Source organism: Pleurodeles waltl, chromosome 4_1 (genome assembly GCF_031143425.1).
Source record: "Pleurodeles waltl isolate 20211129_DDA chromosome 4_1, aPleWal1.hap1.20221129, whole genome shotgun sequence".
Lineage (NCBI taxonomy): Eukaryota > Metazoa > Chordata > Amphibia > Caudata > Salamandridae > Pleurodeles > Pleurodeles waltl.
The window spans coordinates 699,576,888-699,604,514 of record NC_090442.1 but is presented as its reverse complement, the minus strand read 5'-3'; the positions used below and the strand labels follow the sequence as shown (position 1 = coordinate 699,604,514).

At 42.8% G+C, this 27,627-nt stretch overlaps 1 protein-coding gene across 3 annotated transcripts in view; it reads left to right on the top strand.

The window, feature by feature from the left end:
* Window positions 1-27,627, top strand: part of TAF3 (TATA-box binding protein associated factor 3) — a 473,792-nt gene that overhangs the window by 28,609 nt on the left and 417,556 nt on the right. For all 3 annotated transcript variants that reach the window (XM_069229258.1, XM_069229257.1, XM_069229259.1), the window contains exon 2: window positions 26,746-26,988. In XM_069229258.1, the coding sequence (XP_069085359.1) occupies window positions 26,746-26,988 (243 nt within the window). The remainder of the gene's footprint in view (window positions 1-26,745; window positions 26,989-27,627) is intronic.

Here is a 27,627-nt window from a genome sequence, read left to right as displayed (position 1 = left end):
CGTGGTGCTACTTCTTGGAGTATGTCGGACATGGTTATGATGTTCTGTGAGGTTAGGAATTCAACATTGTGAAGAGAGATGGGTGATCAAAGGCTGTTGGTTTTTCATGAGAGTTCAGAGGAGTTGATTTGTTTAGTGTGTCTAATCCATCAATTCGAGTTGCACCTTTTGAATTCTGTCCATTAGTTTTTCTGAGTTGATGTGGAAAGTGATCATGCTGTGGTCAGACCAGTGTTATTGAGTCCATGGTGATCAGCTCTTCCTTGCCTATGAGAAGATTTAGGGTGGCACCCTTGATGTAGTTGGACCAGTCCAGAACCTGGTCAGATTATTATTGCTCAGTAATTCCTGGAGATAAACATCTTGGCATTGCTGGTGTCATTCCAATGTTGGTGAAAATCTGCTAGAAAGATGATTTTGGAGGGCAGACATGATGCTGATTTTAGAGGGTAGACGTGATTGCTGGGTGATGGGCTAGATTGTGTGTTCTGCGAGGAGGTATTCTTGGTTATTAAAACATTTAATTTGCAGTCTGTTTCGGTGTATGACAACAACGCCACTTCCCGATTTCCCACTCCCCATATTGTCTTTTGATGGAGTAGTTGGAAGGGACCAATTGGTGGATCGTTTGGGAGGATAGGTTGTTAGTTAGCCAGGTTTCTGTCAAGAACATGTGAGTTCCCGGATGTAGTATAGAGTCAGCTCTTTGTGCAGTGTTTTAGCTGCAGATGTGTATTTATTTTATTTTTGTTTTTGCAGTTTTATGTAGTGTGCATTCAACCCAGGTATCGGAGCGCATCACATGAGCACCAGTTACATTACACAAGGTCACATTCTGTGTTTTTAATTTTTATTTTTTTAATTTTAGGCACCAGTAGATTAAGTGATTAGCCCAGAATCGGGGGTGTTGAGCCATGCTGAGACTCAAACGTGGTTCTACAAATCAGAAGTTTGCTGCTTTGCTCTTAACGACACATTCTCTCCCCTAACACAACTTCCTCTACCCTGTTCTTGTGTCAATGTGCAGAATCCATTTTATGTTGAATTTTGCTGATGATGTGATGTTAATGGAGACAGTAGGTAGGTTGCTGTTGTATGTAGTTAAAGGTTCTTTTTTATAAACTGTCTTTCTTTGCGATTATTAGATCAATGTTGTATCAGTCCTTAATGCTGGATAGCTTAATGCTGTGTAGCCTGTATTTATTGGGTAAAGAGTCTTTCGCCCTGTATGAGGTTTATTAATGGAACGTTTGTGTCTGGTGCTCTGTGTGCATAGAATAGTTGTGTGACCGGGTGATTTGGGTGGTATTGTCCATTCTGTTTGGGTTCTGTTGGGCTTTGTGTGAATAACATATGTGTTTTGACGCACAGATGCATGATTCCAGGTTATTCTGATATCAAATGTGCCCATGGTAGGTCCATGGAAGTTTAATGACCTGGTGAGATATCTGTTCATATTAAGAAGGACAGGGATCAGAGTGTTAGGGTGGGAAGCTCCAGTAGTAGGTTTTGCAAATAGGGGTTAGCGGATTTGAAGTGGCAGAGGAGGTAGATTACCCCCACTATGGTCAGGTTATAGGATGCACAGGTGGTCTGGGTGCAGTAGTCAATTGGTTGGCGCATATGGTATCAGGGAAGGGTGAGGTTAGTGTATTTTGGATATTGCCATTGTGATGAATGTGGGGGAGCTGAGAAAGGTGAGTATGGTCTATAGTGTTGGTTTCTGATTTGGGTAGACGGGCAGTGAAGATTAACACTGTGTTGGTGATGTGTGCAACATGGGGGTGCGGAGGGAGTTATAGGAGTCAGTTAGAATGGAGTGCTATAGTGTATTATTGGAGTGAGTTGGGTGTTGTGGAGATGTAGATTATGGTAGGTAGACATATGATGTGGTTGGCAGAGTTTCTCTGGCAAATGTGGGATGACGGGGTGGCAGCAAGGTAGAGCAAGATACCCGAGTGATAGGGTAGATGGATTTGCGGTTAGTTTTTGTCTTTAGTTCATTAAGTGGTACAACAAGGTGGGGATTTTAAGTTTGCTCTCAGAAGAAATTGGATGTGAGTGAGACAGTGAGTATAGGATCATATGAGATTCTAGTTAAGGTGGTTAATAAGGTCCCTACATCTTTAGTGCTGCATGTGTAGAAAATGAGGTCCATTTATTTGGTCTCCTTTTTTGCGCAGAAATAGATTTATGTACCTAGGGTCTTGTGGAGTTTTTTATAAGTGTTTTCGTAGTTTTTGTTTTTTAGACATTATGTGATAAGTTGTGAGAATAAATGAGGGGTTTGAACAAGCGAAGAAGCAGTGTCTTGTGCCTGTTGCCATGAAGACCTGACACTCTCCCGAAATTGGCTATAAGCCAGAGGAGGGGTGGTAGTGACCTTTCACGGTCAGACATGTAAAGGAGAGTATCCTCTGCATACATGGATGCTACGCGAGTTGTGTCCCCCACTCAGATTTCCCAGTTATGGAAAAACACCAGTGGTTCCATGGCGATGGCAAAGAGGACCAGGGACAGCATGTATCCCTTTCTTGTACCACTCCCAGTACTAAAAGTTTCCAACACCACCTGGCAAGTACGGCCCCTTGCCCTGGGCTCTGTATTTAAGAGACGCATCCAGGGCAAGTATCTTGCGCTGAGCCCCATAATCCACAACACCTCCCACAAACATATCCAGGAGATGGTGTCAACAGCTTTTTCTGTATCCAAAACCACCAACGTGCCCCTTCCCTCGGAGTCTGAGTGGCATGCATAATGTGTGAGAGTTTTCTCAAGTTCATGTCTGTGGCTTTCCCCAGCATAAAGCCACACTGGTCAGTGTATACTAAATGGGTGACTACCCGGCTCAGACATTTTGCAAGGACCTTTGCATGCAATTAAATATCTACTTGAGCATATATAATGGTTGGTGTGATCCATGGTCGCTCTGGTCTTTACTGGGTTTTAGTAGCATCATTATTAGAGTTTCCCACATATGCCCAGGCAAGATACCATTCAATTTTGCTTCCTGGAGGGATTCCAGGAGTTTAGGGAGAAGATCAGTGGAGTATGTCTGAAAAAGACTCCACTGGACGGCCACCTGAACCCAGCATTTTCCCCGTCCTCTCTCGGCAGGTCTCTTGTTGTTTGTCCAATTGCATCTCTTTCTCCAGTTCCACGTGAGAAAGCGAGTAGAACTACCCATCAGAATTTGTACAGAAGCACGGGCTAAGTGGTCTTCCACATCCCCCACCTCACCGTGCATCTCGCCCATCTCCCTTCCATTGCTCCTCCCTCCCCCACCCCACCCGAAGCAGAGAACACAATACTGTAGTAAATGAAACCGCACAAAACCACTCACCTCTCTAGGTAAACACACCTAAACTGAACACATCTTCCCATCTGTAATAAACCCAACCACCGGAATAGGAATCAATTAAAACTCATGAATGTGTGCAGGTGTAACCAGTCTACCACACTCTGCTCAATCGTGGAGTATATCCCAAGGGTGGGGCGTGAGCCAGAGCAACCAGACAATCCAACCTCTATGGTGTCCCTATAGTGCCTACTCATTCACTCACCCACTTCCCGCTGCACAGTCACAGCCACCCGCACAGAAAGGAAAAACAGGGAGGTGAAGGAAAAGAAGACCCACAGACATGGTCCTGACCCACTCTCTGGTCCCACCTTGAGCGTCTGGAACCCCTTTAAAAAAAGATAGTGTCTCTGTACGTAACTGTCTGAATTAGTTGCGAGGTCTAAGCATTCATCCACAAGATGGATAAAATACGTTATAGTCTTTAACAATACCATGCCTTCTGGGTGTTCATCGCAAGAAAAGGATACTGTACCAACCATGTCCCCTCGGTGGGCCCTCACCAGGTTGAGAGCACCAGCTCGAGTGGGTCATCAAATCAAAGTGATTTCCAGCTCGGAGATCGGCATCTCCTCCACAAAGTCTGAACTGCACCCAGCAGAGGCAGTCGAAGTGACCGACTCCACCAGGTGTCTGGCTTGCTCATGTTCTTGGAGCTGCTATTCCAAGTCCAGAGTGCCATCTTGGCATACCACAACTCTAGCACTGGATGTGGGGTGCCGGCATCGTCTGCTTCTCTTCCTCATTGTCCCCCCCCCCCAGGACGATCCCTTTGTATCCTCCCAGACCTTCGTCTGGATCCGGCTTTCCGCTTGGACCGCCGGCCAGTCCCAAACCTCCTGTGGGTTTGTGAAGAAGTGCGAGTGACCCTCCATGTAGCACTTTCATTTTAGCTGGATAGAGTAGCATACACTGGAGGCCCGTTGCCCTCAACTTCTACTTGACTCTGTTAAAAGTTTGTCGTCATTGCTGGGCTGTTCGTGTGCAGTCTGGGAATATCTGGATCTCACGGTTTTCATAGATAGGGTCACCCTTTTATTGTACTCCCCACAAAATTGTGTCCCTGTAATGAAGGCGCTTTACAATATGGTTCTCGGGGCACCTCCTGGCAGGGAGCCAGCATCATGCAGGGCCTGCTCCCCTACAAAGAAATGTGGCAGACCAGCGTCCAGGAGCTGCAACCTTATCCAGTCCTCCAGGAACAGTTTTGGCACAGTGCCTTCTGCCTTTTCACAGAAGCCCAAAAATCTCAGGTTACCGCTGCAAGATTGTCCTTCGGCGTCTTCCGCGCTCATCTCCAGCCTCTGCGTCTGTGATTCAAGTGTCCTCACCATGGCCTTCAATACCTTCATCTCATCATGCAGGTCAGACACCTGCCTTTCTGTGGCAATGGACCACTCCTTCATCTTACGAACATCTTTCCCCAGTAGATTAACATCCAGGGCAATAGTTTTCATTTTTGCTTGCACTGCGGTGCTTGAGGCCTCAATGGCTGCCAGGATCTGAGCTCTTGTTGGGCCCTGCAGGTCCTGCAGTACCACTAGGCTGTCTGCTTGCTGGCTCCCCGTCGCTCCAGGGGCTGTGAACTGGTCTATTGTTTGCCGCATCTTCTGAAGTTTTCTGTTTTTGCTCATGAAGTGATCACTTCTCCCAATTATCAACAGATCCCAATTTACAGCTTCACTGGATCAGATAAGGACAGCAACCTAGGCAAAGCCGCCTCCGCCCAAAGCTGCTAACAGGTAACAGAAGGGTTGAAGGGTATACAGTGTTGGCAAAAAATAGCAGCTCCCATGGCAGTTGGATCTCTCATGGTCTCCTCACCGCCTGCCATATAGTTTCTGGTACCCGGGGGACGGTCCACAAGTCCACGCGTCTCCCCTACCATGGGATCAATGCGGCCCAGCAGAATACAGCCTGGCCTGGCAAGACGTGCTGAAAGCGAAGGGTGGAGCGAGTCGGGACAGGTGGTGGTCCTATTCACAGGCGTGCCACCATCCAAAGTGAAGTCCACGGAGACGCTGCCAGTTGGGCCCGGGGCCAAAGCAACTCCATTGCAAGAGAGACAGAATTCTGTATGTCCCAGGTGGAGGTTGGGCCGTGGCAAGTGATTATGGCCTGAGTTCAGCAGTCCTCCAAGCTCAAGTTAATGGGGGCTCCTGTCTTAGGGAGAGAGAGAGAGAGAGAGAGAGAGAGAGAGACACCTTCCACAAAGAGGAAGCCAGCGCATGCGAGCCAAAGTGTGGGCCTCAGGCAGGCTTCTGCATCCCAGGCCTGGCTCCTCGAGGCCTCTGCCTACCCTCAGATGGGCAGCGGCGCAGAAGTTGATCTCTAGGCAGTGGGGTGTGTATTTTAGACCTTCAACAGTTTCCCGCTAATTGTACACAGAGGCACTCTGGCAGTCTGGGATTTCGGTTTGCCCCAAGGCAGGAGAATGATACAAGATTCTGCCTGCGGGCCGGGAGCTCAAGCTTAGTACAATCGGATGGCCATCTTGCTCTCCACATCACCCCATGGTGTTGGTTTAGTAGTGATGGAAAACATTTTTTTTCGAACTTTGGCCAGGAAAAGGAAGTTAGTCTCTGGGCAAAAATTGTTCAGATGTTCTGTAAAGGCTGCGTTTAATAAAAATAAAAAAATCTTTGAGTGTTTACGTTTTATCGATATGGCTGTGGTTTTCTTGTGAATGGGAGTGATTTGCCCCAATTTCAGTCTGAGACTGACGCTTTGCGAGAGAGAAGCGGTAATTGTTGCCATTCTTGTTATTGTGGTCCAGAGAAGGTAATGGGATTTCTAAAGTTCTTGATTAAGGTTGAAGGTCTGCAGTGTCTGTTGTGGATGCCAGGGTTTGTTTTGGTGTCCGTTTTTAATGAGTTTGTCCTCTTTTAGGGTTCTGAAGTCGAACCGTGAGGCATTGTTTTTGGGCTTTGATGTTATCTGCATGGTGTTGGTTGCTGCTGCCTTCATGGGTGTCATTCAGGTGTAGGGAAGGTCTAGATGTTTATTCAGAGGTGCATTGGGCAGTGAAACCTCTATGTGTTCATGTGGTGAATTTCTCACAGCTTTCCATGGAGCAGTTTAAATCTAGTTCCTTACTGGGCCTAATCATTACCTGCCTAATGATAATGAAGAGTTTAAGTTGATTTTTTTAGCTGTAGTAGAGACCGATAAAGAGCTGAGGGATCTTGTCTCCATCTTCTTTCTTCCATTCTGAGCAGCCTTCTCTCTTAATTTAGGTCCTTGTACCAGTAGCGGGAGGTTTTTTTCTTCTTTTTTTTTTTTAATGCCTCTTGAGTGTCGTGGTGCTACTTCTTGGAGTATGTCGGACATGGTTATGATGTTCTGTGAGGTTAGGAATTCAACATTGTGAAGAGAGATGGGTGATCAAAGGCTGTTGGTTTTTCATGAGAGTTCAGAGGAGTTGATTTGTTTAGTGTGTCTAATCCATCAATTCGAGTTGCACCTTTTGAATTCTGTCCATTAGTTTTTCTGAGTTGATGTGGAAAGTGATCATGCTGTGGTCAGACCAGTGTTATTGAGTCCATGGTGATCAGCTCTTCCTTGCCTATGAGAAGATTTAGGGTGGCACCCTTGATGTAGTTGGACCAGTCCAGAACCTGGTCAGATTATTATTGCTCAGTAATTCCTGGAGATAAACATCTTGGCATTGCTGGTGTCATTCCAATGTTGGTGAAAATCTGCTAGAAAGATGATTTTGGAGGGCAGACATGATGCTGATTTTAGAGGGTAGACGTGATTGCTGGGTGATGGGCTAGATTGTGTGTTCTGCGAGGAGGTATTCTTGGTTATTAAAACATTTAATTTGCAGTCTGTTTCGGTGTATGACAACAACGCCACTTCCCGATTTCCCACTCCCCATATTGTCTTTTGATGGAGTAGTTGGAAGGGACCAATTGGTGGATCGTTTGGGAGGATAGGTTGTTAGTTAGCCAGGTTTCTGTCAAGAACATGTGAGTTCCCGGATGTAGTATAGAGTCAGCTCTTTGTGCAGTGTTTTAGCTGCAGATGTGTATTTATTTTATTTTTGTTTTTGCAGTTTTATGTAGTGTGCATTCAACCCAGGTATCGGAGCGCATCACATGAGCACCAGTTACATTACACAAGGTCACATTCTGTGTTTTTAATTTTTATTTTTTTAATTTTAGGCACCAGTAGATTAAGTGATTAGCCCAGAATCGGGGGTGTTGAGCCATGCTGAGACTCAAACGTGGTTCTACAAATCAGAAGTTTGCTGCTTTGCTCTTAACGACACATTCTCTCCCCTAACACAACTTCCTCTACCCTGTTCTTGTGTCAATGTGCAGAATCCATTTTATGTTGAATTTTGCTGATGATGTGATGTTAATGGAGACAGTAGGTAGGTTGCTGTTGTATGTAGTTAAAGGTTCTTTTTTATAAACTGTCTTTCTTTGCGATTATTAGATCAATGTTGTATCAGTCCTTAATGCTGGATAGCTTAATGCTGTGTAGCCTGTATTTATTGGGTAAAGAGTCTTTCGCCCTGTATGAGGTTTATTAATGGAACGTTTGTGTCTGGTGCTCTGTGTGCATAGAATAGTTGTGTGACCGGGTGATTTGGGTGGTATTGTCCATTCTGTTTGGGTTCTGTTGGGCTTTGTGTGAATAACATATGTGTTTTGACGCACAGATGCATGATTCCAGGTTATTCTGATATCAAATGTGCCCATGGTAGGTCCATGGAAGTTTAATGACCTGGTGAGATATCTGTTCATATTAAGAAGGACAGGGATCAGAGTGTTAGGGTGGGAAGCTCCAGTAGTAGGTTTTGCAAATAGGGGTTAGCGGATTTGAAGTGGCAGAGGAGGTAGATTACCCCCACTATGGTCAGGTTATAGGATGCACAGGTGGTCTGGGTGCAGTAGTCAATTGGTTGGCGCATATGGTATCAGGGAAGGGTGAGGTTAGTGTATTTTGGATATTGCCATTGTGATGAATGTGGGGGAGCTGAGAAAGGTGAGTATGGTCTATAGTGTTGGTTTCTGATTTGGGTAGACGGGCAGTGAAGATTAACACTGTGTTGGTGATGTGTGCAACATGGGGGTGCGGAGGGAGTTATAGGAGTCAGTTAGAATGGAGTGCTATAGTGTATTATTGGAGTGAGTTGGGTGTTGTGGAGATGTAGATTATGGTAGGTAGACATATGATGTGGTTGGCAGAGTTTCTCTGGCAAATGTGGGATGACGGGGTGGCAGCAAGGTAGAGCAAGATACCTGAGTGATAGGGTAGATGGATTTGCGGTTAGTTTTTGTCTTTAGTTCATTAAGTGGTACAACAAGGTGGGGATTTTAAGTTTGCTCTCAGAAGAAATTGGATGTGAGTGAGACAGTGAGTATAGGATCATATGAGATTCTAGTTAAGGTGGTTAATAAGGTCCCTACATCTTTAGTGCTGCATGTGTAGAAAATGAGGTCCATTTATTTGGTCTCCTTTTTTGCGCAGAAATAGATTTATGTACCTAGGGTCTTGTGGAGTTTTTTATAAGTGTTTTCGTAGTTTTTGTTTTTTAGACATTATGTGATAAGTTGTGAGAATAAATGAGGGGTTTGAACAAGCGTTTTGAAGCTTGCTTTTCTGGTCGCACTCCAATTGGTTTCTGTGTTCTCTGGGGGAAGATGGAGGAGTCTTGTTGCAGGTGTTTGGCATTTGAATTTTGCATATGATGAGACAAAGATATAGGCTATAGGCATAGATGAGACACCTTGTAGTTTTTATTTGTATTCAAGATACGAAAGACGTGTCACAATGTTTTCATTGTGTAGAAGGTATTCCTTATGGCTTTGTTTCCATTTGGCATTAGGGATAGGTATGAGTTTATGGCAAAGTTTATGACTATTCTGGCTCCAATTCTTATAGCAGTCGGCTTGTGTTTGTGCTGTTGTCCTTAGGTTATTATCTCTTGTCTTTGCAGTGATGAGCACTCCGTGGTTAATCAGTGGTTAATCATCATCTATGCACCTAAGGCACAGAGATAGTTGTTTAGTCTTTCCCAGAAAAGGTCTTCTGGCTATCCGTTTTTAGAGTGATTTGCTTATCTATATAGTTGCAACAGATAAGGTAGAACCATCTGGTAAACTCCAGCAGTTTTGTGTATTCCGGAATGATGGAATCTGTGTAACAGCTGATGATGTCTCCATATGCTGTAGGGCAGCCACTTCAGTCTTGTCTACTGCAAATTTTAGTCGCAAACAAAGGCTGGCTCATGTCTTATACCTGGTCTGAAATCAGATTGTTAATCCAGCATCAAGTCCTTTTTCTCAGTAAAACTGCTCTTTTGAATAACTTGCCTACACCATTAAAAATTGGCTTCTGGATTGCTACTTGGGATGGGTCTAGGTGCTTCTTGAGGTGTTGTCTGAGAGGTTTTGTGAGTGGGTGGGAAAAATACTAAGTCCAAGGTTTAGTATGCCTCCAGCTGCTTCCCCTGCATGGGTTGTGCGAGGGATTGCTTAGAATTTTTTGCGGCGTTGGTGCCTAGGTGTTAAGGTGATCCTGATTGTTTACTTGTGTTGATAATGTAGTCGATTTGTTTTGTGTGAGAGGGTATTGAAGGTTGTGAGGGATGAAACATTGGTGGCACCTATCTTAGCTGCTGTTGTGTTGTTGTAGTAGGAGTGTTATTTAATTTATCCTTGAGGTAATTTTATATCTTTGCTGTCAGTTGCATGGACATTTTGTGGGATAGGTGTATTTTGGCTTTCTTTATTATTTACCTCTACTAGAATCTTGAAGTGTTACTTTGATAGACAGTCCACACCAATTATGCACATGGATTTGTGTTGTCTTTTTGTAATTTTGATGTCCACTTGTAGGCTCGGTTATTTATGTATGTGCTCAAGACGTGCAGCTAACCTAAAAGTGCAAAATATAAGAACAGTATCAGATTACAGCCCTCTGTTGTCTTTAGTGATTTAGCGCAGGAAACCTGAATATGCCCCCTTCTGGAAGCTACAACCAAATGCCCTAGAAGCCCCCGTGTTCTCAAATATAATTTGAGAGGTGATTATAAATCATTTGAGAATGCTGATACAGTGAGTGACAGTTGGATTGAATAGGAAGCTTTCAGAGTCGTGGCTAGAGTTTTACATGCATAACCAAAGTGTGTGGCTTCCGCTTGTGTTCCATTAGCAGCTGAAAGGATGAAAAAAGTATTGGAAAAATGTCGTGCTCAATCGTACCTGCCATGCACTATTAGCATTCAAGGATAAATATCCAAAACGAATGCAGAGCCTTCTCTTTTTTTTAGAACATCACTAGTACACCACTGTGGAAAGGGACAGTTAGGGCTGCATAATGACCACAGTGGTCTTAAAAGAGACAGAACAGCACCAGGTGGCAGCACTGAAAAACCAGGCGAATGCAAATAAATACTCACTAAGGGACATCATTAAGATATTTACATATATCACTTGAAATTATTTTTTCAAAAAGTTTGATAAAGCACACTTATATTACTTCCTATGTAGCTCACAGCTGCTGGTGCTCACCCTTGCCACTTGGGAGCAGCTCGGCATTTGTCTGGTGCCTGCTGACCTTATGTGGCCCATTAGATCTTTGAGCATGTGCAAAATGATGGGCACAGAGGGTCTGCCAGTAGAATTATTCTTAGCTGGCAACACGTTATTACAATGGCTTCTGGGGCTTTTTTACGATTTATGTGAGGTGGCTTCATACTGTCCTTTATCTATGTTGAGTACGTACTGCAACATATTGAGAACAATCCTGACATCAGGGTAATTGGCAGTTCTCACAGGTTAGGTGCGCCCAGACCTTAATGGTTTTTTGCCTAATAGATGTGCTTCACTAGGCTAATGAAAGTTATTCCATATTATAGATAGCCTTCAAGATGTTACATGTTTGGCTGCAGAGGAACTAGACATTGAGAATACGTTTGAGAATAGATTTATTTTACCCTAAATTACATGCACTGTTGGGCACGCTTTGCATGACCCATCAAACTGTTGTATTCGTAGCCTATAGCAAGAGTTAGGAGAGGTCAGGTTACATAGGATAGTTGGAAAGGACGGGAGGGTATGTAGCAAGGTTGTTATTCTTGCCTTTAAGTGTGACGAATCTGTGGAGATCCTCACCACCAGGGGTCACAGTCTATGCAGAACACAATATATCTCTTTGCATAGATGATGTATTACTGTATTTGGATGCACCCTGGGGTGGGGGTTGCACCACTGGGGGAAATACACCCAAGTCACAAGTTTCCAAAGTCTTGTGTGTTATTAGGCCCCCATATAAATTTAAAGACGTTCTGTCTGTTACCTTTGATGTTAGATTTACAACATACTTAAATTATTCTTAAAGATGTCAACAAACAATGGCAGACATAAAAGCAGACTGTCTCAAGATGGTTTAAAGAGCAAAATACTTTAATTTGTGCTAGTATCCTTCTCAGCTATGTGTTTTTTTAATGGAGTAAGGTGTCTTTCTCCAGCAAATTACTATCCGTTTTTCAAAAACGTAATTATATCTGACAGCAATATACTCAAATCATGCATTTCTAGAATGGGTGCAGGATATGCCCTCAACAAACAATCCTCATCCGTAATGAATTTGCCGAGGTCAGACTACCACCAAGTTTTAACTTAAAAGAATTAGTAACAATGGCCCCAATTTAAGTGATGGCATAGCAGCAGTATATGCTGTACTATATTTGTTGGGGGTTCATTACTCTCACACCCCGTAATCTTTGTGACTGCAGCTATATGGCATTACCTATAAAATGACCCAATGATGTGGTATACAGCTTTCTCATGTCTGGGAGCATTCTAGGGTGCCAGTAACCCAATGTGTTAATACCTTCTTTCATCCATATTGTCAATGTGGTTCTCAACTCTGTGTTTTTGAAACCAGATAAGGCATCCTAATGGAAGATCAGGTGAATAGGCCCACTTCAGTGTCACTTGTTGAGTTATCTGACCCGACAACTTGTGCTAATCAGTCCTGGAAATGTCTGTTCATTGGGCAGTTCCCACCTGATGCCTTTGAATAAAAGTGTCCATTCACTGCAGCTGCACCACCAGGTAGTTAACATTCAAAATCTGGAGACTCAGCCACCTATTTATTGGTAAAATGAATTTGAACACAGCCACTCTATTTCTGTCATTCCCATCTGAATGTTGTAATCGCTTAAAAGTAATTAAAATACACCTATTCAAGGGGACCACGACTACTTTGAAAATTAAATATTAACAGATATAATAATATGTAATATAAATAAGCAAACTGTAAAACTTTATAAATGTAACACGTTCTGTAATGTGAAGGAATTTTAAATTTGCTGCTAAAATTAAGTTGGTAACCTCATACTAATTTTGGAAACCGTGCCAATGGATCACACAGAATAGACTATAAGTGACCCCAATTGATTTTAGAAAAGCTCCAACCGCCCTATCCAAATTAAACTTTTGTTTTAAAAATGTGTGAATTTGATAAAATATTTAATCATTTTGATCATTTTTTATGAATGCTTATTTCCATATTTTTTATGTATTGTTTTTGCAGTTCAAATAATTTAAATAGCTTAGGCCGGCTGGGGACTTGGGGTCCCCAGTTCTCAATAATGATTAAGTGGGAGCTCCAGAGTCCAGTAATAATTAAGTGGAGTTCCACAGCGTTCAGAAGGTTAAGAACCACTGTTGTTGGTAAAATTTCACAGCAGTATTATATGAGCTGACTGGTACATAAAATTGATATAACCTCATAATTTGCATGCTGGTATTTATGGCAAGACCTAAAAAAAGCTTCAACAGAATGTAGATTTAAGAGTACATACAGCAATCTGTAGTGCACTGGAAGGCATGTTATCCCCTGAAAATATTTGGGTTGAAAGTGGAAACACATAAGGGAGTTGATGCCAGGATGTGGTGGTAGGCTGCAGAAAGAGATGAAGGACGTAGCTAGCTAGGCTATGGGGTGGGACAGTTCTTAATTCCGGTTCCTGGGTTTTGGGCACTTCCAGACCTAAGCTTTTTAGGTAAGCCCATGACCTCTTGTATATTTTTAAGTATACTTCTTCTGTGGGATTCCAGCTATTTCTTTTGTTAGTTTCAGTGTCATTTAAAAATCCTTGCTTGCTAGTGTTGAGTCATGCCTCTTTGTCCCTCCTTCTTCTGTGTGGGAGTAGAGACCAACTACTGTATAATTACGCTTTGTCCTGTTTATCTGGTCTGTAGGGGACTTGTTTTTACTTTGTTTCCTGCTCCTGTCCAGGGATGCTTCCCTTTTCATTTGTGGAACATCCTGCCCTTGAGCTTAGCTGTAAACAAGACTATAAATCAGGCTGTTATATTATTCACATCTGGTCTTTGTGGGCTATCTGCACACTCTTTCAGCGGCCTGGCACCAGGCCTTCCTTGTCTTGGGTTTTCTTTATCAAGATGAGAGCAAGGGTGGAGGATTGCTTGTCATTCCTGATAGCCTAGGCACCCAGCTCTACCAGGGCTTCACAAACCTTAGAGACAGTGCCCACTTCTGCTCCATACTTGGATACCACTCACAGCTCCATCAGTGCACCTCAGCTGTGCCAGGAACCCTACACACGCCGTCTGCCAGATCACCACAGTTCTTGCAATTAGTACACTCTGCTGCTCCAGTACTGGGACCTCAGGTGCAGCTCCATCAGTGTGCAGCAGTTCACACACTCCAAGCCCTCAGCCTTGCCAGTAACCCCACACACGCTGTCTGCCAGAGCACCTCATTTCTCGCATTCAGTACACTCTGGTGACTCTAGGACCTCAGGCGCAGCTCCATCAGTGCACAGCATTCCACCTACTCTAGGTCCAGCCGTGCCAATGCCAGGAAACCCACACACGCTGTCTGCCAAAGTGTTTTGCTTTCATCGATGTGCGAGCTGACAAAAAGTCTCTGGAATGAACTTATTAGTTTAAAGAAGACATTTATTATTATTTCACCACGAGGTTCCTAAAAGGAGATTAGCATGTTGAAAGCACACGTTTAAAAATAGTCACAGCAATGAATGAAAAACATACCAAAATGATTCTCCACTGCAATGTACACAGCAAATATATGTATTTATATTATACTGCAAAGCAAATAATGAAGTAAAAATGCATCACCGTAGGGCCTGCCAAGTTCTTCATCTTTCTCATGCCAGCAAGACAATGACCCCGTTTGACTGCGAGAAAGAGATCTCCACCCTCACGGGAAAAGAGGCCAGACATTCAATGTCTAAAATCCTGACTGAGGTCTCTCACTCACTGTCACACTGGGTCTTTTTATATCTTAAAAAACCAAAAGGAGCTTTCTGGGGAAAAAAAGCCTAATTTTGCAATTCAAACACGCTGGCTAGTTTAGGTATGCTTTGAAAATAACGTGTTGGGGTTTGGCCACAATCCCAAGGTGTCAAATCAAAACAAGGCCGTTCCCTGCCATCTGAGTACATGTTTATCAACCAAAGTCCTTGGTGAGAAAAAGCATGACAATAAGGACAGTTTACAATGTGGAAAAGTACGATCAGCTTTTAACATGGCAGTGTCTAATGCTTCGATAAAATCAATAGGCAGCTAAATTGAATACAAAATGTAGGCTGTAACTGGTGAACACTGGACAGCATATCCAAGTGCAAAGTGGTGCAACACAAAGTCAGTGGTCAAAAACACACATTTCATTACACAGAGCACCTCAGTTCCTGCAGTCAGTACACTCTGCTGCTCCAGTACTGGGACATCTGGTGCAGCTCCATCAGTGCACCTCAGTTCTTGGTCACTTCCTTTCCTATCCTCGGACCATGCTTACATACAGTTCCATTACAGCAGCTCAATTTTGATATTCAGTCCCACTGTCAAGCCAATACTGGTCCAAAAAGAGCAAAACACAGCTCAGCCAGTGCACCTCAAGTCTAACATCCAACGCCAATGTTGATGGAGACCACCACAGCTCCGCCAGATCCATCAATTCTAACATTCAGTGCACATTTCTTCTCAGTACTAAGGCTCCCACACACGCACTTTGGGACTCCTCGCTTCTGTGGTTCAAAGGCAATGCCACTCCCATACTGGGCCCCACTCGCAGCTTCACCTGGGCACCTCCAGGCTAACACTCGGCAACATTGAAATGCCAATACTAGGTTGCACACTTAGCTCCATAACATACCTCACTTCTGACCTTGTGTGCCCGTTACTGTTCCAGTATTGCAGCCCACATACAACTCTGTCAGTGCACCTCAACCCTAACCTGCAGCGCCCCATTATTCCAATACCAGGAATTAAACGGTGCTCTGTTTCTCAGTCCTCACCTGCTGTCTTTCTGTAATTCCAGCACTGGGCCGGGACACAGCTCTGTCATACCCCAATCCTGATCTGAAGCTCCCCAATATAGCTGTACTGGGGTTCACATACAACTCTGCTAATGTACCTGCTGCTGTTCTGAAGTCTCTCTTGCTTTTCCACACTCTGACATCTGTTTGAGGACTTGGGGGAGTCATTTAAATCTATTCTTAGCTGCCATCTTTATTTGGGAGGGTCTGTTTCACCTATCTCACTCTGTTCTTTCCTTTACTCTGTTTACTCTCAATGTTTTCTTTCTCCCACACTTTTCTCTTTCCAGCTTTTAAAATCCAGATGTTAAGTTTCTCTCTTCCTTTCAACTGTTTATTTCCACTCCTCTCCCTCAACAGGCGTTCATTCTTTCTATATTTTTTCTCTTCCTTTCATTCTTTCACTATTTTTTATTAGCTCTTTCCTTGAACTCGGTATGCGTCCTTTCACATTTTTTATTTATTTTATTTATTTTTTTTAGGTTTTTCTTCCTTCCTTTTGCTGGTGTTTTTCTTTTCTTAATCTGTCAATTCACGTTTTACTATAAATCCCTCTTTTTCCCATCTGTATGTGGAAGCCACTAGTTACTTGTCAGTCAGTGGTTTTCCCATTCTTTGTCTGTGGGAAATGTGTCAGTAAGTGCATGCCCCGGTTCTTTTGCTGCTTGTTTCTCTCACTATCTCTCCTTTTCTCTAATGTTCATTTTTCTCTTTCTTTTCATACTTTTCATTATTTTTTTTCTCGTTATCTTTTGTTTGCTAGCTTCCTTCCCTTTTTTCTTTTGTCTACATGTTTGCTGCTCTTTTAGTTTTTTAATTTTCTTGTTTTTTGTTTCCCTTCTTTCATTTCTTTGCAACACCTTCTCTTTTTTTCCTTTTGTTCCCTTCGCTTCTCTTTTTCTGCCCCATCTGCTTTCTCACCTGAGGCCTAGTTATCAATAGAGCAACATGTGCAGTGGCACCAGGGGCTAGAGACCTCACTCAACTCTAATTTCTTCTGTATTTCCCTACCGAAATTGCAATCAGCCATTTTCATTTCTTAATCCAGGGCCCATGACACCGTTACTAGCCACTTGTCCTCTTCATCTTTACTCCTGACTCCCTCTTTCCTTTCACCCTCCAATCCGCCCCAATTGATTTTTTTCTTATGGTGTTTTGAACATTACACTTTAATGTCAAAAGTTTATTTCTGATGAAGGTTTATATGATAATTGTATATGTTTTAAGTTACAGGAAGAAGGTAAATGGAAGTGCTTTAGTTAAATGCTGGGCCACTGGAATTATGAGATAGGAAAAGACAACATTTTGAGGCAGGGTTGATCAGTTTAATTAGCAAGAAAAGTCCAGTTATGAAGTTACAATGACAATAGCTCTAACTCAAGAAAATGCAAGACCCATTGCATGGCAAATGCTTGTTTCCCTTGTCGGCTGAAATTAACATGTGAATTAACTATTTTGCTAGCCCAGTTCTAAAGTTTACTCTAGAGAGATGGACTCTACTGGCTCTAACAAGAAATGGTGAACTGTATTACACCCAACCATTCCAAAGTCAGTGTTCAGTGGAATGTTGCGTGGGGTCCATTGATTATACTCCCTGCTCTGTTCCACATTGTCTACCAAAGACCAAGAATATGTGAACTAGTCTTTGGCCTAGCTGTATTGTCAAGTCTGCGGGGCAGCAGACAGTGGAAAAGCATGTTTAACAACCCTGCATCTTCATTCTCATATGTGGACGAAAGTAGGGAATAAGTGACACACTATGACAATTGGAAACCCTCCATGTTGCCACCACTGTTTCTTTTTTATTTCTACCTACTATTGGTTTAAGATGTTGTGAAACCAATAATGACATTTACTCAACAGGTTTATAAACGTAAAGACTAGATTGTATATTACTTCTATTATCTCCAGCTTTTTTAAAAGACCATATTCTTTTCAGTTCTTTCCTGTTGGGCGCCATACAATGTTGTATGATGTCCTATATGTGGAGATATGGAATTTCTATTTCATTATAACATTGAGCACATGTGCAATTCGATTTCTTTCGCTATTTAAGGTTTTCTAATAATTGTGTGGGTGGTCTCTTTTGTTTGACAATGTAATTAGCATTTTCTTCCATTATTTGTTGCAGTAGTGAAATACTTTGTGTGGTAGTGTCTTCAGCAGTGACTTTACAAATGAGCGAGATGTCTTTCTACAAGCAGATTACTGTCAGTTTTTTTTTTAATTGAAATATAACTTTAAGAAATTGCTTTATTTCTGTAAACATGAAAATAACCAATTATCTTCATTCTTTTTAATATTCATGCCACAAGAAAAAATCCTTCACCAATGCCTTGTCTCCCACATAGTGTTAGTGTTTTTAAATCCATCTCTATGAGAATCCTCATGTTTTCCATTAGAAGTCAGACATTCAGTCACTAAAGACTTGATTTTAGGGTTGAGCGCAAAGCGCTCTGTCCCTGGTGTAATCTCTCTGTGGGCTTTTAACCATGCCCATGTCACGCCCATCAGTTTGGTTGGTTTGTGGGATTGCCTTTTAAAATTCGCTTGTTTTTAAAGTTTCCTTTGCAAGATAGCTCTAGAAAAAGTAGGGAAACCTGTTTGAAGATATTGCCAGCCTCTGTTCTTTAGACGTTGTTCCATTTAAAAAGTTTCCACAGTTTCAGAACTTCTACCCCTAAATATAGATTTTAATTGGGGGTGTGTACTGCAAGATGATGCATACCTTCAGCAGCAGTGTGTGATTCCTACAAAACACATTGTATTTGATAAATATGTGAAAACCCTTGGGTCCACAACTCAAACCCATGCCAGCTTTCATCTCAGTGCTTGTCGAGAATGTTGGACCGCCCGAGAGAGGTCATCATGTGGTGAGCTGTCAGTGCACTCGTGTGTGAGCTATGAGTTTTCACGTTGACTGCTTTGTTTAAGTAGGCAGCAGCCAATGCGTGGCGCTAGGAGTGTTACTGACAGCGAAGCAGTGAATGAGAAGTTATGTTTACTTATGTGTCTGTGGTGTATTGGCAGACATTTTGAAGTTGCCTATGTATGTCTATCAGAGGACAACAGTCAGAAGCAAAATACTCGAGTCATCTGTGACTATGACTCCTGTTTTTGCAATCAAGTGGAGAGAATCAGGTGCATTTCCTTTAGGCGCAAGTGGATAGTGATATATGCAGCCTCTCATTGATGGAGAGTTATATTTATCTAATCCCAGCGATGCACACCAAAAGAGAGTATAGTTTTCATCTACACAACTGTGGCATTAGCCAGTATTTTTAGGTTGAGCTTAGGCAGAGCACTGTCTCTCGGCATGTCGTAATCTAAGTCAGTGGGCTTGCAACATTCTCATGCCCATCACTTTCATTTGTTCCTTGGCCTGTCTTCAAAATTCCCTGGATTTTGTAGGTAAATGCTTTACATTTGACCCTCCTTGGAAACTGACCCTGTTACACGGATTATTGCATGATAGGCCATATAGTTTAGTGTTGGGCACTATTTATTTCTTTTGCTTAATGGCTCTGTTGTTTCTTCCTTGTTTTGGGCATGCCGCTGTTTCTTTGTGGTGTCTGGACCCAACGGCTGCAAGCTGGAGGGGTGGTTATCTTAACTAACTTCGATTTTTTTAAATTTTTTTAATGGTTCATATATCGCAAACTCGACCGGAGGAGCACTTTACATGAGGATGTGAAGTTTTATATAGCGCAACCTTGATCTAAGGAGCACTTTACTAAAGTACTACTTAAAAAGCTTAGCAAATTGAAAAATATGCAAACTGAAGAATTTAACACAGAAAAGAACACAGAAATTCTCTAAGCGGCTATCCCGACACAGTGGTGTAGAGCTGATACTAAAATATTCACTGCACTTGTGAAAATCGCCCCATAATGCTCTTCAGGGCATTTCTTTATGAAAACATTTTCGCCCACAACTCAGCCTCTGGTGGCCCTACAACAATGGGCCCAACACCAAACTGTTGAGCACGACGTGCTCTTTCTGTCTGTTATCTCTGGGCCCACATGCCAGGTTGGGGGGGTGGGGGGAGGTCTAAAATAGTTACCTCTCCCAACATTCAAATTCTTTTTAAGCTCTCTCATGGCTGGAACTTTTTGTTTTACAGCTGGGAGTGGTTTGTGTTTTAAGGGCCTTTTTGTAATAGTATTACAGTAGGCCTGCTAGGTCTTAAAACGTGTAAGGCACTACACCCTATTGGGGCTACAAATCTGGTTACACTACATTACTTTCTGCCATTCAATTTTCATATCGTTATGCCCTCTTGGGGCTGACTATATGGTTACATGACCATGTTTCTTACAAATACTATTTTAACTATGGTGTCCTCTAGGGGCTGTTCTGAGCATTATAGTCAAGATACTGCAATATGTTCTGCACTCAGAAACTTGCCCCATAATGCTTTGTGGGCATTTCTTTAAAAAAAAAATATTTTTGCCCATAACTAGGACAATGGGACCACCACCAAACTGTTCAGCTTGACGCACACTTTCTGTCTAGGTCCCCACACTAGGTTGGGAGGAGGAGGGCTGCAAAATAATAATTCCTCCCACCAGTCAGTGTCTTTTTAAGTTCTCTCTTGTCTGGAACTTTAGATTTACAGCTGGGAGTAGTTTGTGTTTTAAAGGCGTTGTTTGTAACATTATTCTAGTAGGCCTACTTGGCCTGAAAATGTGTAATGGACTATGCCCTCTATGGGCTAAATACATGGTTACTCTGCATTGCTTTCTGCCTTCTGTTTTTGTGTGGTTATGCCCTCTACGGGCTGACCCATGCTGTTTTTATTAAAGTGTTTTATTAGGACTGTTCTGAGCATTACAGTCGAAATACTATAAAACCCGCTGCAGTAGGAAATCGCCTCATAATGCTTTGCGGGGCATTCCTTTTACAAAACATTTTTTAACCATCACTCACTGCACAGTGTGATCTTTCTTTCTAGGTCATCTCTGAGCTCCCACACATTTGTTGGGGGACCCCTAAAAAATAGAATAAATAATGGCAATATTGTCATTTGTTGCTGCAGATAGAGGAGGAAGGTAAATTGAAGTGTTTTATTTATTTAAAGGGCCACTAGAAATTTTGTGACAGAGAGGACCAAAATATGCAGAAGGGTTGACCAATTTGTGTCAAGAAAAGTCCATTTATGCATTTACAGCACCAATCGCTCTAACTCAAACAAATGTGCAGATGCTTGTTTTTCTACTTGCTGCTGTGTCATCTGTTAGAGAGTGGATACCTCTTCAGGCGTGACAATGAATAGGCTGCTTGCTGCCTTACCTTCTGTTGCAGAGTGGTGGCATCCCCTGGAGCGACAGAAATTTCAGCATACTTAGCACACCTTTGTTGTTTTGATGATCTCATGCTCTGCTCCAACTTGGCCTCAGAGACTGACTCATCAAGAGAAGTGATTTTAGTGTGCATTTCTACATGTGCATTGGTGTTTACAAAAGAAGTTGTTCAGTTCTCCTGTTATATCTTTTCATTTTTTATTTTTACTTTTTACAGCTGCACGAGGAACCACATTTTCTTGGAAAAGAATGGTTACTGGTATGCATTGTTTACTTAGAAGCTGCTGATAGTTTTAAATTAATACAGTGAAGTTTTACTTAAGCTCATGATGACTGGGAGGAAGGGGTTGGCAAAGGTTGCTGCTGAGTGGCATGAAACTGCACCTAAAACATTTGTTTTTCCATTGTGGAAGGGTATATTTCTCAGGGGAGAGAAGCTTTGTCCCTTTATTATGTCTGAGACACCAGCTTTGGTTGCACATACAGAGCACTTGGGGGGTGACACAACAAAAGGTTTCTTGAATTGTACTGTTGACTTATTATTGACTGTAACATTGTATTTATTGTAACAGTGTGTGAGGTCTGTAAGGTAAGAGACTAAAGTTTGAAGTGCAGTAATCCATCTATGTCCTAGTGAATTTTCCAAATGGGGCCTGGGAGAGTGTAAATCAGGCTTCTTTTTTTACCTGTTCTGAGTGTTTTCAGGGGAGAAAAGAATTACTTTGATGTTTAATTGAGCATTATTCGAAGTGGATGGAGCTCTGGTTTGTGAGTCTTTCTTTTGTGTACACTATTATTTTAAGTTTTGAATCCAGTGTCATCTCTGACCTGTGACCTATAAACTAATTCATAACCTCTTTCTAGGAGGCCCTTGATCAGAACTATATGATTTTGAACTGTTATGCATAAGTTAATTATTAGTAGTTAAGTTAGTCTACCTATATGTCATGTATGGTGTTACTACTGAAATGCTGTTCATATAAGATACATATGAACAATGCATTAGGCTACTGAGTGTACACTCAGTATTAACCCCTTCTGTGCCGGAGATGTAATGGTTACGTCCACTGGCACAGTGCTCCTGTGCCGAGGACGTAACCATTACGTCCTCGGCATGGAGCTCTGTCCCTCCTGGGCTTCCCACCCACACCCTCCCAAGGCAGGGATGGAAGGGGAAGCCCTTCCCCCTCCGCCCCTAACCCCCCCAGTAACATATGATGACGTCAGCGCGCGCTGACCTCATCAGAGGCCACTTCCCCATTGCGCTGGAGATTGGAAGAGAAATTCTCAGCATTTCTTTTCCGATCATGTGATGGGGGCCTGAGAGGCTTCAAAGGGAAGGAAAGGATTTTCTTTCCCTTTGAAGTCTCTCAGAGCATTTCTTCGCGATCCGGATTCTGAAATGCCCACTAGACACCAGGGATTTATTATGAAAACGAAATTGGCATAAGGGGAGCGACCCCTTGGGCAAGGGTTGCTCCCCTGGGGGGCAAATTGTATTGAGACCATTTCTACCCCCCTTGGGGGCAGATCGGCTGATTTTTGTTAGGCCAATTTGCCCCCAAGGGGGGCAGACACCACTAGGCACTGTTTTTTTTTTTTTTTTTTTCCCCCGCCAATTTCACGGAAGGGGAGCGACCCCTTAGGCAAGTGTCACTCCCCTGAGATGGCAAATTTATTTTTGACCATTTCTGCTCCCCTTGGGGGCAGATTGGCGTATTTCTATTAGGCCGATCTGGGGAGGCAGAAACCACTTAGGCACCAGGGATTGGTGTGTGTGTGTGTGTGTGTGTGCGCGTGTGTGTGCATGTGCGTGTTTTCTTTAGGGGGGCAGCCCCTTGGGTAAGGGTCGCTCCCCATGGGGGCACATTACTGTTGGCCATATCTGCCAGGTCTAATTTTGGAAGGCCCATCTGCCTCCAAGGAGGGGGGGGGGGGGGGGGGGCAGAAAGCCCACCAGACACCATGGAAGTTTTTTTTCCAAAATAAGAGGGTGGGGGTATAGCCATACCCCCACCCCACATAAATGGGGCCAACGTTGTTCAGATGGGGCAGGTACCCCTGATCCACACCCTGGTGGTGGGGGGGGGAGGGGGGGGGTCAAAAAGTCTACTAGATTCCAGGGAATTAAAAATAATGGGGTGGTGGCTACCAACCAGTATGGGCCTGGTTATGTCCCCACCCCAACTGAAGGGGATAACAGTCTTTCAGCTGTTCCCCCGCAAACTAAAACATCTTATCCCACAGCAAGCAAGAAGACATTTGATTATTTTAGGTTTTGGTTTTACATTTGGGCCATGAGAGGGTGGCTAACTTTCAAAATCGTCCGACTTGGAATGGTGAGGGCCGCACTTTTTGGACTTTGGGATGCTGCCGTGTAGAAAAATCCACAAGACCTAGACACATCTGAAAACTAAACATCTGGGTGATTCCAGGGTGGTGTGTTTCACATGCACCCTGCACCATTTTCTTACCCACAATGCCCTGCAAACCTCCAACTTTGCTGGAAATAACACATTTTTCACACATTTTTGTGATGAAACCTTCTGGAATCTGCAGGAATCCACAAAATTTCTACCACCCACCATTGTCTCATCTATACCGATAACAATTCTCCTGCACTTGTCAGCCTAAAAATGTTTTTTTTCAAACTGCCCTTTTGGACCCGCTTTGGTTCTCCCTCAATTTCGACATGTTTTTGGCTCCTCCCTGTCGAAAGCACTTGGCCCACCTGCACAAATGAGCTATAATTTTTACCGGGAAACTGAGGGGACCGTTGGGTGGTATGAAATTTGTCCCAGTGCGGTGATCCCACACATAAATGTGGGAAAATGTTTTTTTATTTATTTATTTTTTAGCTAAATTTGAGGTTTGCTGAGTATTCTGGGTAAGAAAACCTTGGGGGATCCACGCAAGTCACACCTCCCTGGACTCCCTCGGGTGTCTAGTTTTCAGAAATGTCTGGGTTTGGTAGGTTTCCCTAGATGGCTGCTAAACCCAGGACCAGAAACGCAGGTGCCATCACCACCCCCACCCCACTTTGATAATAACTTTGATAATTTTGATGTGTCCAGATAGTGTTTTGGGGGAATTTCCTGTCGCAGACGCTGGGCCTACCCACACAAGTGAGGTACCATTTTTATCGGGAGACTTGAGGGAACGCTGGGTGGAAGGAAATTTGTGGCTGCTCTCAGATTCCAGAACTTTCTGTCACCGAAATGAGGAAAAAGTTTTTTGGGCCAAATTTTGAGGTTTGCGAAGGATTCTGGGTAACCTAACCTGGTCAGAGCCCCACAAGTCACCCCATCTTAGATTCCCCTAGGTGTCTAGTTTTCAAAACTGCCCAGGTTTGCTAGGTTTCCCTAGGTGCTGGCTGAGCTACAGGCCAAAATCCACAGCTTGGCACTTTGCAAAAAACAGCTCTGGTTTCTTTGTGAAAATGTGATGTGTCCATGTTGTGTTTTGGGGCATTTCCTGTCGCGGGCGCTAGGCCTACCCACGCAAGTGAGGTACCATTTTTATCGGGAGACTTGGGGGAACACAGATTAGCAAAACAAGTGTTATTGCCCATTGTCTTTCTCTACATTTTTTCCTTCCAAATGTAAGACAGTGTGTAAAAAAAGACATCTATTTGAGAAATGCCCTGTAATTCACATGCTAGTATGGGCACCCCGGAATTCAGAGATGTGCAAATAACCACTGTGGCCATTTTGGAAATACAAAGGTTCTTTTGATACCTATTTTTCACACTTTATATTTCAACAAATTAATTGCTGTATAGCCGGTGTAGAATGAAAACCCATTGCCAGGTGCAGCTCATTTATTGGCTCTGGGTACCTAGGGTCTTCATGAACCTACAAGCCCTATATATCCCCGCAACCAGAAGAGTCCAGCAGACGTAACGGAATATTGCTTTAAAAAAATCTGACATCGCAGGAAATAGTTAAAATAAAACGTGGAGTAAAATGGCTGTTTTTTTCATCTCAGTTTCAATATTATTTTATTTCAGCTGTTAGTTTAGGGTCTACACAAATGACCCCTTGCTAAATTCAGAATTTTGTCTACTTTTCAGAAATGTTTAGCTTTTTGGGATCCAGCATTGGTTTCTCACCCATTTCTGTCACTAACTGGAAGGAGGCTGAAAGCACAAAAAATAGTAAAAATGGGGTATGTCACAGTAAAATGTCACAATTGTGTTGAAAAATGGGGTTTTATAATTCAAGTCTGCCTGTTCCTGAAAGCTGGGAAGATGGTGGGTTTACCACCACAAACCCTTTGTTGATGCCATTTTCAGGGAGAAAAAAACACAAGCCTTCTTCTGCAGCCCCTTTTCCCATTTATTTGAAAAAAAACTGAATTTTCGCTGTATTTTGGCTAATTTCTTGGTCACCTTCAGGGGAACCCACAAAGTCTGGGTACCTCTAGAATCCCTAGGATGTTGGAAAAAAGGACGAAAATTTAGCATGGGTAGCTTATGTGGAGAAAAAGTTATGAGGGCCTAAGCGTGAACTGCCCCTAATAGCCCCCCAAAAAAGGCTCAGCACAGGAGGGGAAAAGGACTGGCAGCGAAGGGGTTAATTCATTTGGTACTTTTCCCACCACCCTTCACTCGTACAACTTGTGAGATATTGTACACAAGGTGCAATCCTTGGTACTTTCAGGGATAGTGACGAAAGAAAGCTTCTAGGGAGCAGTGCATCAAAAGACGTCTGGCATGTTCCTCAGATATGGTTCTAATAGATCTGTAGACACTGTGGTTCGAAGGCTGCCTTTGGTCTGGTTCAGTCTGCAACTCTTGGTCTCTTATGTTGATGGAAGTACTTACTAGCAATTAAGGCTAGGTCATATAGGAAGTATATTTATAAATGTGTACCATGATGGGGTTGTACATGCTCTGCGCTTTAGCCATGTGCGCATTTACAACTATAATCTCATAGACAAGTGAGTAGAACACCAGTCTGTTTCCTTCATTTCACATGACTGATGGCTATGACTTCATTGTGTGGAGCCCAAGAGAAATTTACCTGGTGTGATCAAAAAACCTCTAGACATGTATCAATCTGGTCACTTAGCATTTGTTGGGGTTTTCGGTTGATGTGTTTTTAAAGAAGGGTTGCCTGACAAAGCTTGTTTCAGGAAGCTTCAAACAGTTTTTTTTTTTTGGAAATGCAAAGGAATCTGAGGTCCAGTATAAAAAGTGCTTTCACAAGGCTTTGGTATGACAGATCACACCATTAGAGTTGTGGTAAGGTGTGTGTGTGATGGCCTGTTAGCCATAAGATTCTAATTTTGAAGGCAGCAGGTTCAATGATCTGAGCGTATCCCCACAAAACACAAGTGTTATGCTTGCCATCTCCACTTTGTTCTCGTATATCAATTTTGATATACAATGTACAGTATTGGTATAGAGCTGTGGTTCCCAACCTGTGGTCCAGGGACCCCTGAGGGTCTGCGAAGCCTCCTCAGGGGGTCCGTGACTGCTGAGAAAATTAAATAATATTAACAGACTAGCTCCCTAGCTTTCAGTAATGACTTGGGGGGGGGGGGGGGGGGGGGGGGTAGGAGTGGATTCCAATAATCATTCAGTGAGGGTCCCAATATTGATAAAGTAGGGGTCCACAGAAGTCCAAAGGTTGGGAACCACCGGTATAGAGCATTAAATAGTTTTAGGAAAATGTATTCACATTGTTAATGTCTTGATTAAAGTCTTTGCCTTGGGTAAGGTCTTTTTAAATAATTATTTTATCTTGTTTCAGATGGGCGGACAGATCCGCTGTTGGATGATGTGGGTCAAGCTTTTAAGCTGATGGGAGTTAACCTTCATGAGCTGGAAGATTATATCCATAATATTGAGCCTGTCACGTTTCCGCATCAGATACCTTATTTTCCTGTCAGTAAGAATAATGTTCTGCAATTTCCACAGCCCGGAAGCAAAGATGCTGAAGAGAGGAAAGAGTATATTCCAGAATACATGCCACCTATCATCTCTTCTCAAGAAGGTATGGTTTTAACATGTATCACTAAGCTCATAATTCTTACCTACAGACACTGTTAGCTGCCTTTTGTCAACGATCAGTTGTGAAAGCTAACAATACTTATGTTGGACTTTGGGTCAGCCCATTGCTTACTGTTGTTTGGCTTTCTAGTAACTCTTATTTGCTTGCTTTTTAGTGGCTTTCCTTCCTGTGTTTTCGGTTACCTGGACCAATAGCTTCTCACTTACAAAAAAGTAATGTTTTTCTTCTGCCTTTATGCTTTCATGGAAATGTTTTGTCTTGCTCTCTCCCTTGTGTTTTTCTTTCTCCCCCTCTAATCACCCCTTGCTCTTCTACCTCCCATGTTGTCTGTGGCTTCTCCCACCTCTTCTAGTCTGGCTAGACCTTTTGACTTTGCCAGTGCTTTTTAAAAAACTTTAGTATGCCTCACATTTACAGTTTTTACTTTGCTGTATAGTTGTAACCCAGTGTCACACTAACATGGAAGTGAAAAAATGCACCTTTAAGGAAGTTAGGGATGATGCTGTTTGCTTGTGAAATTGTGAGCCTAAATGCTTTCTGCAAAGTTGGTGTTACCCATTAGAATCATTCTAATTTATTGAATGTGATGAATTGTTTTTCATCTCCAAAAACAAATATTCT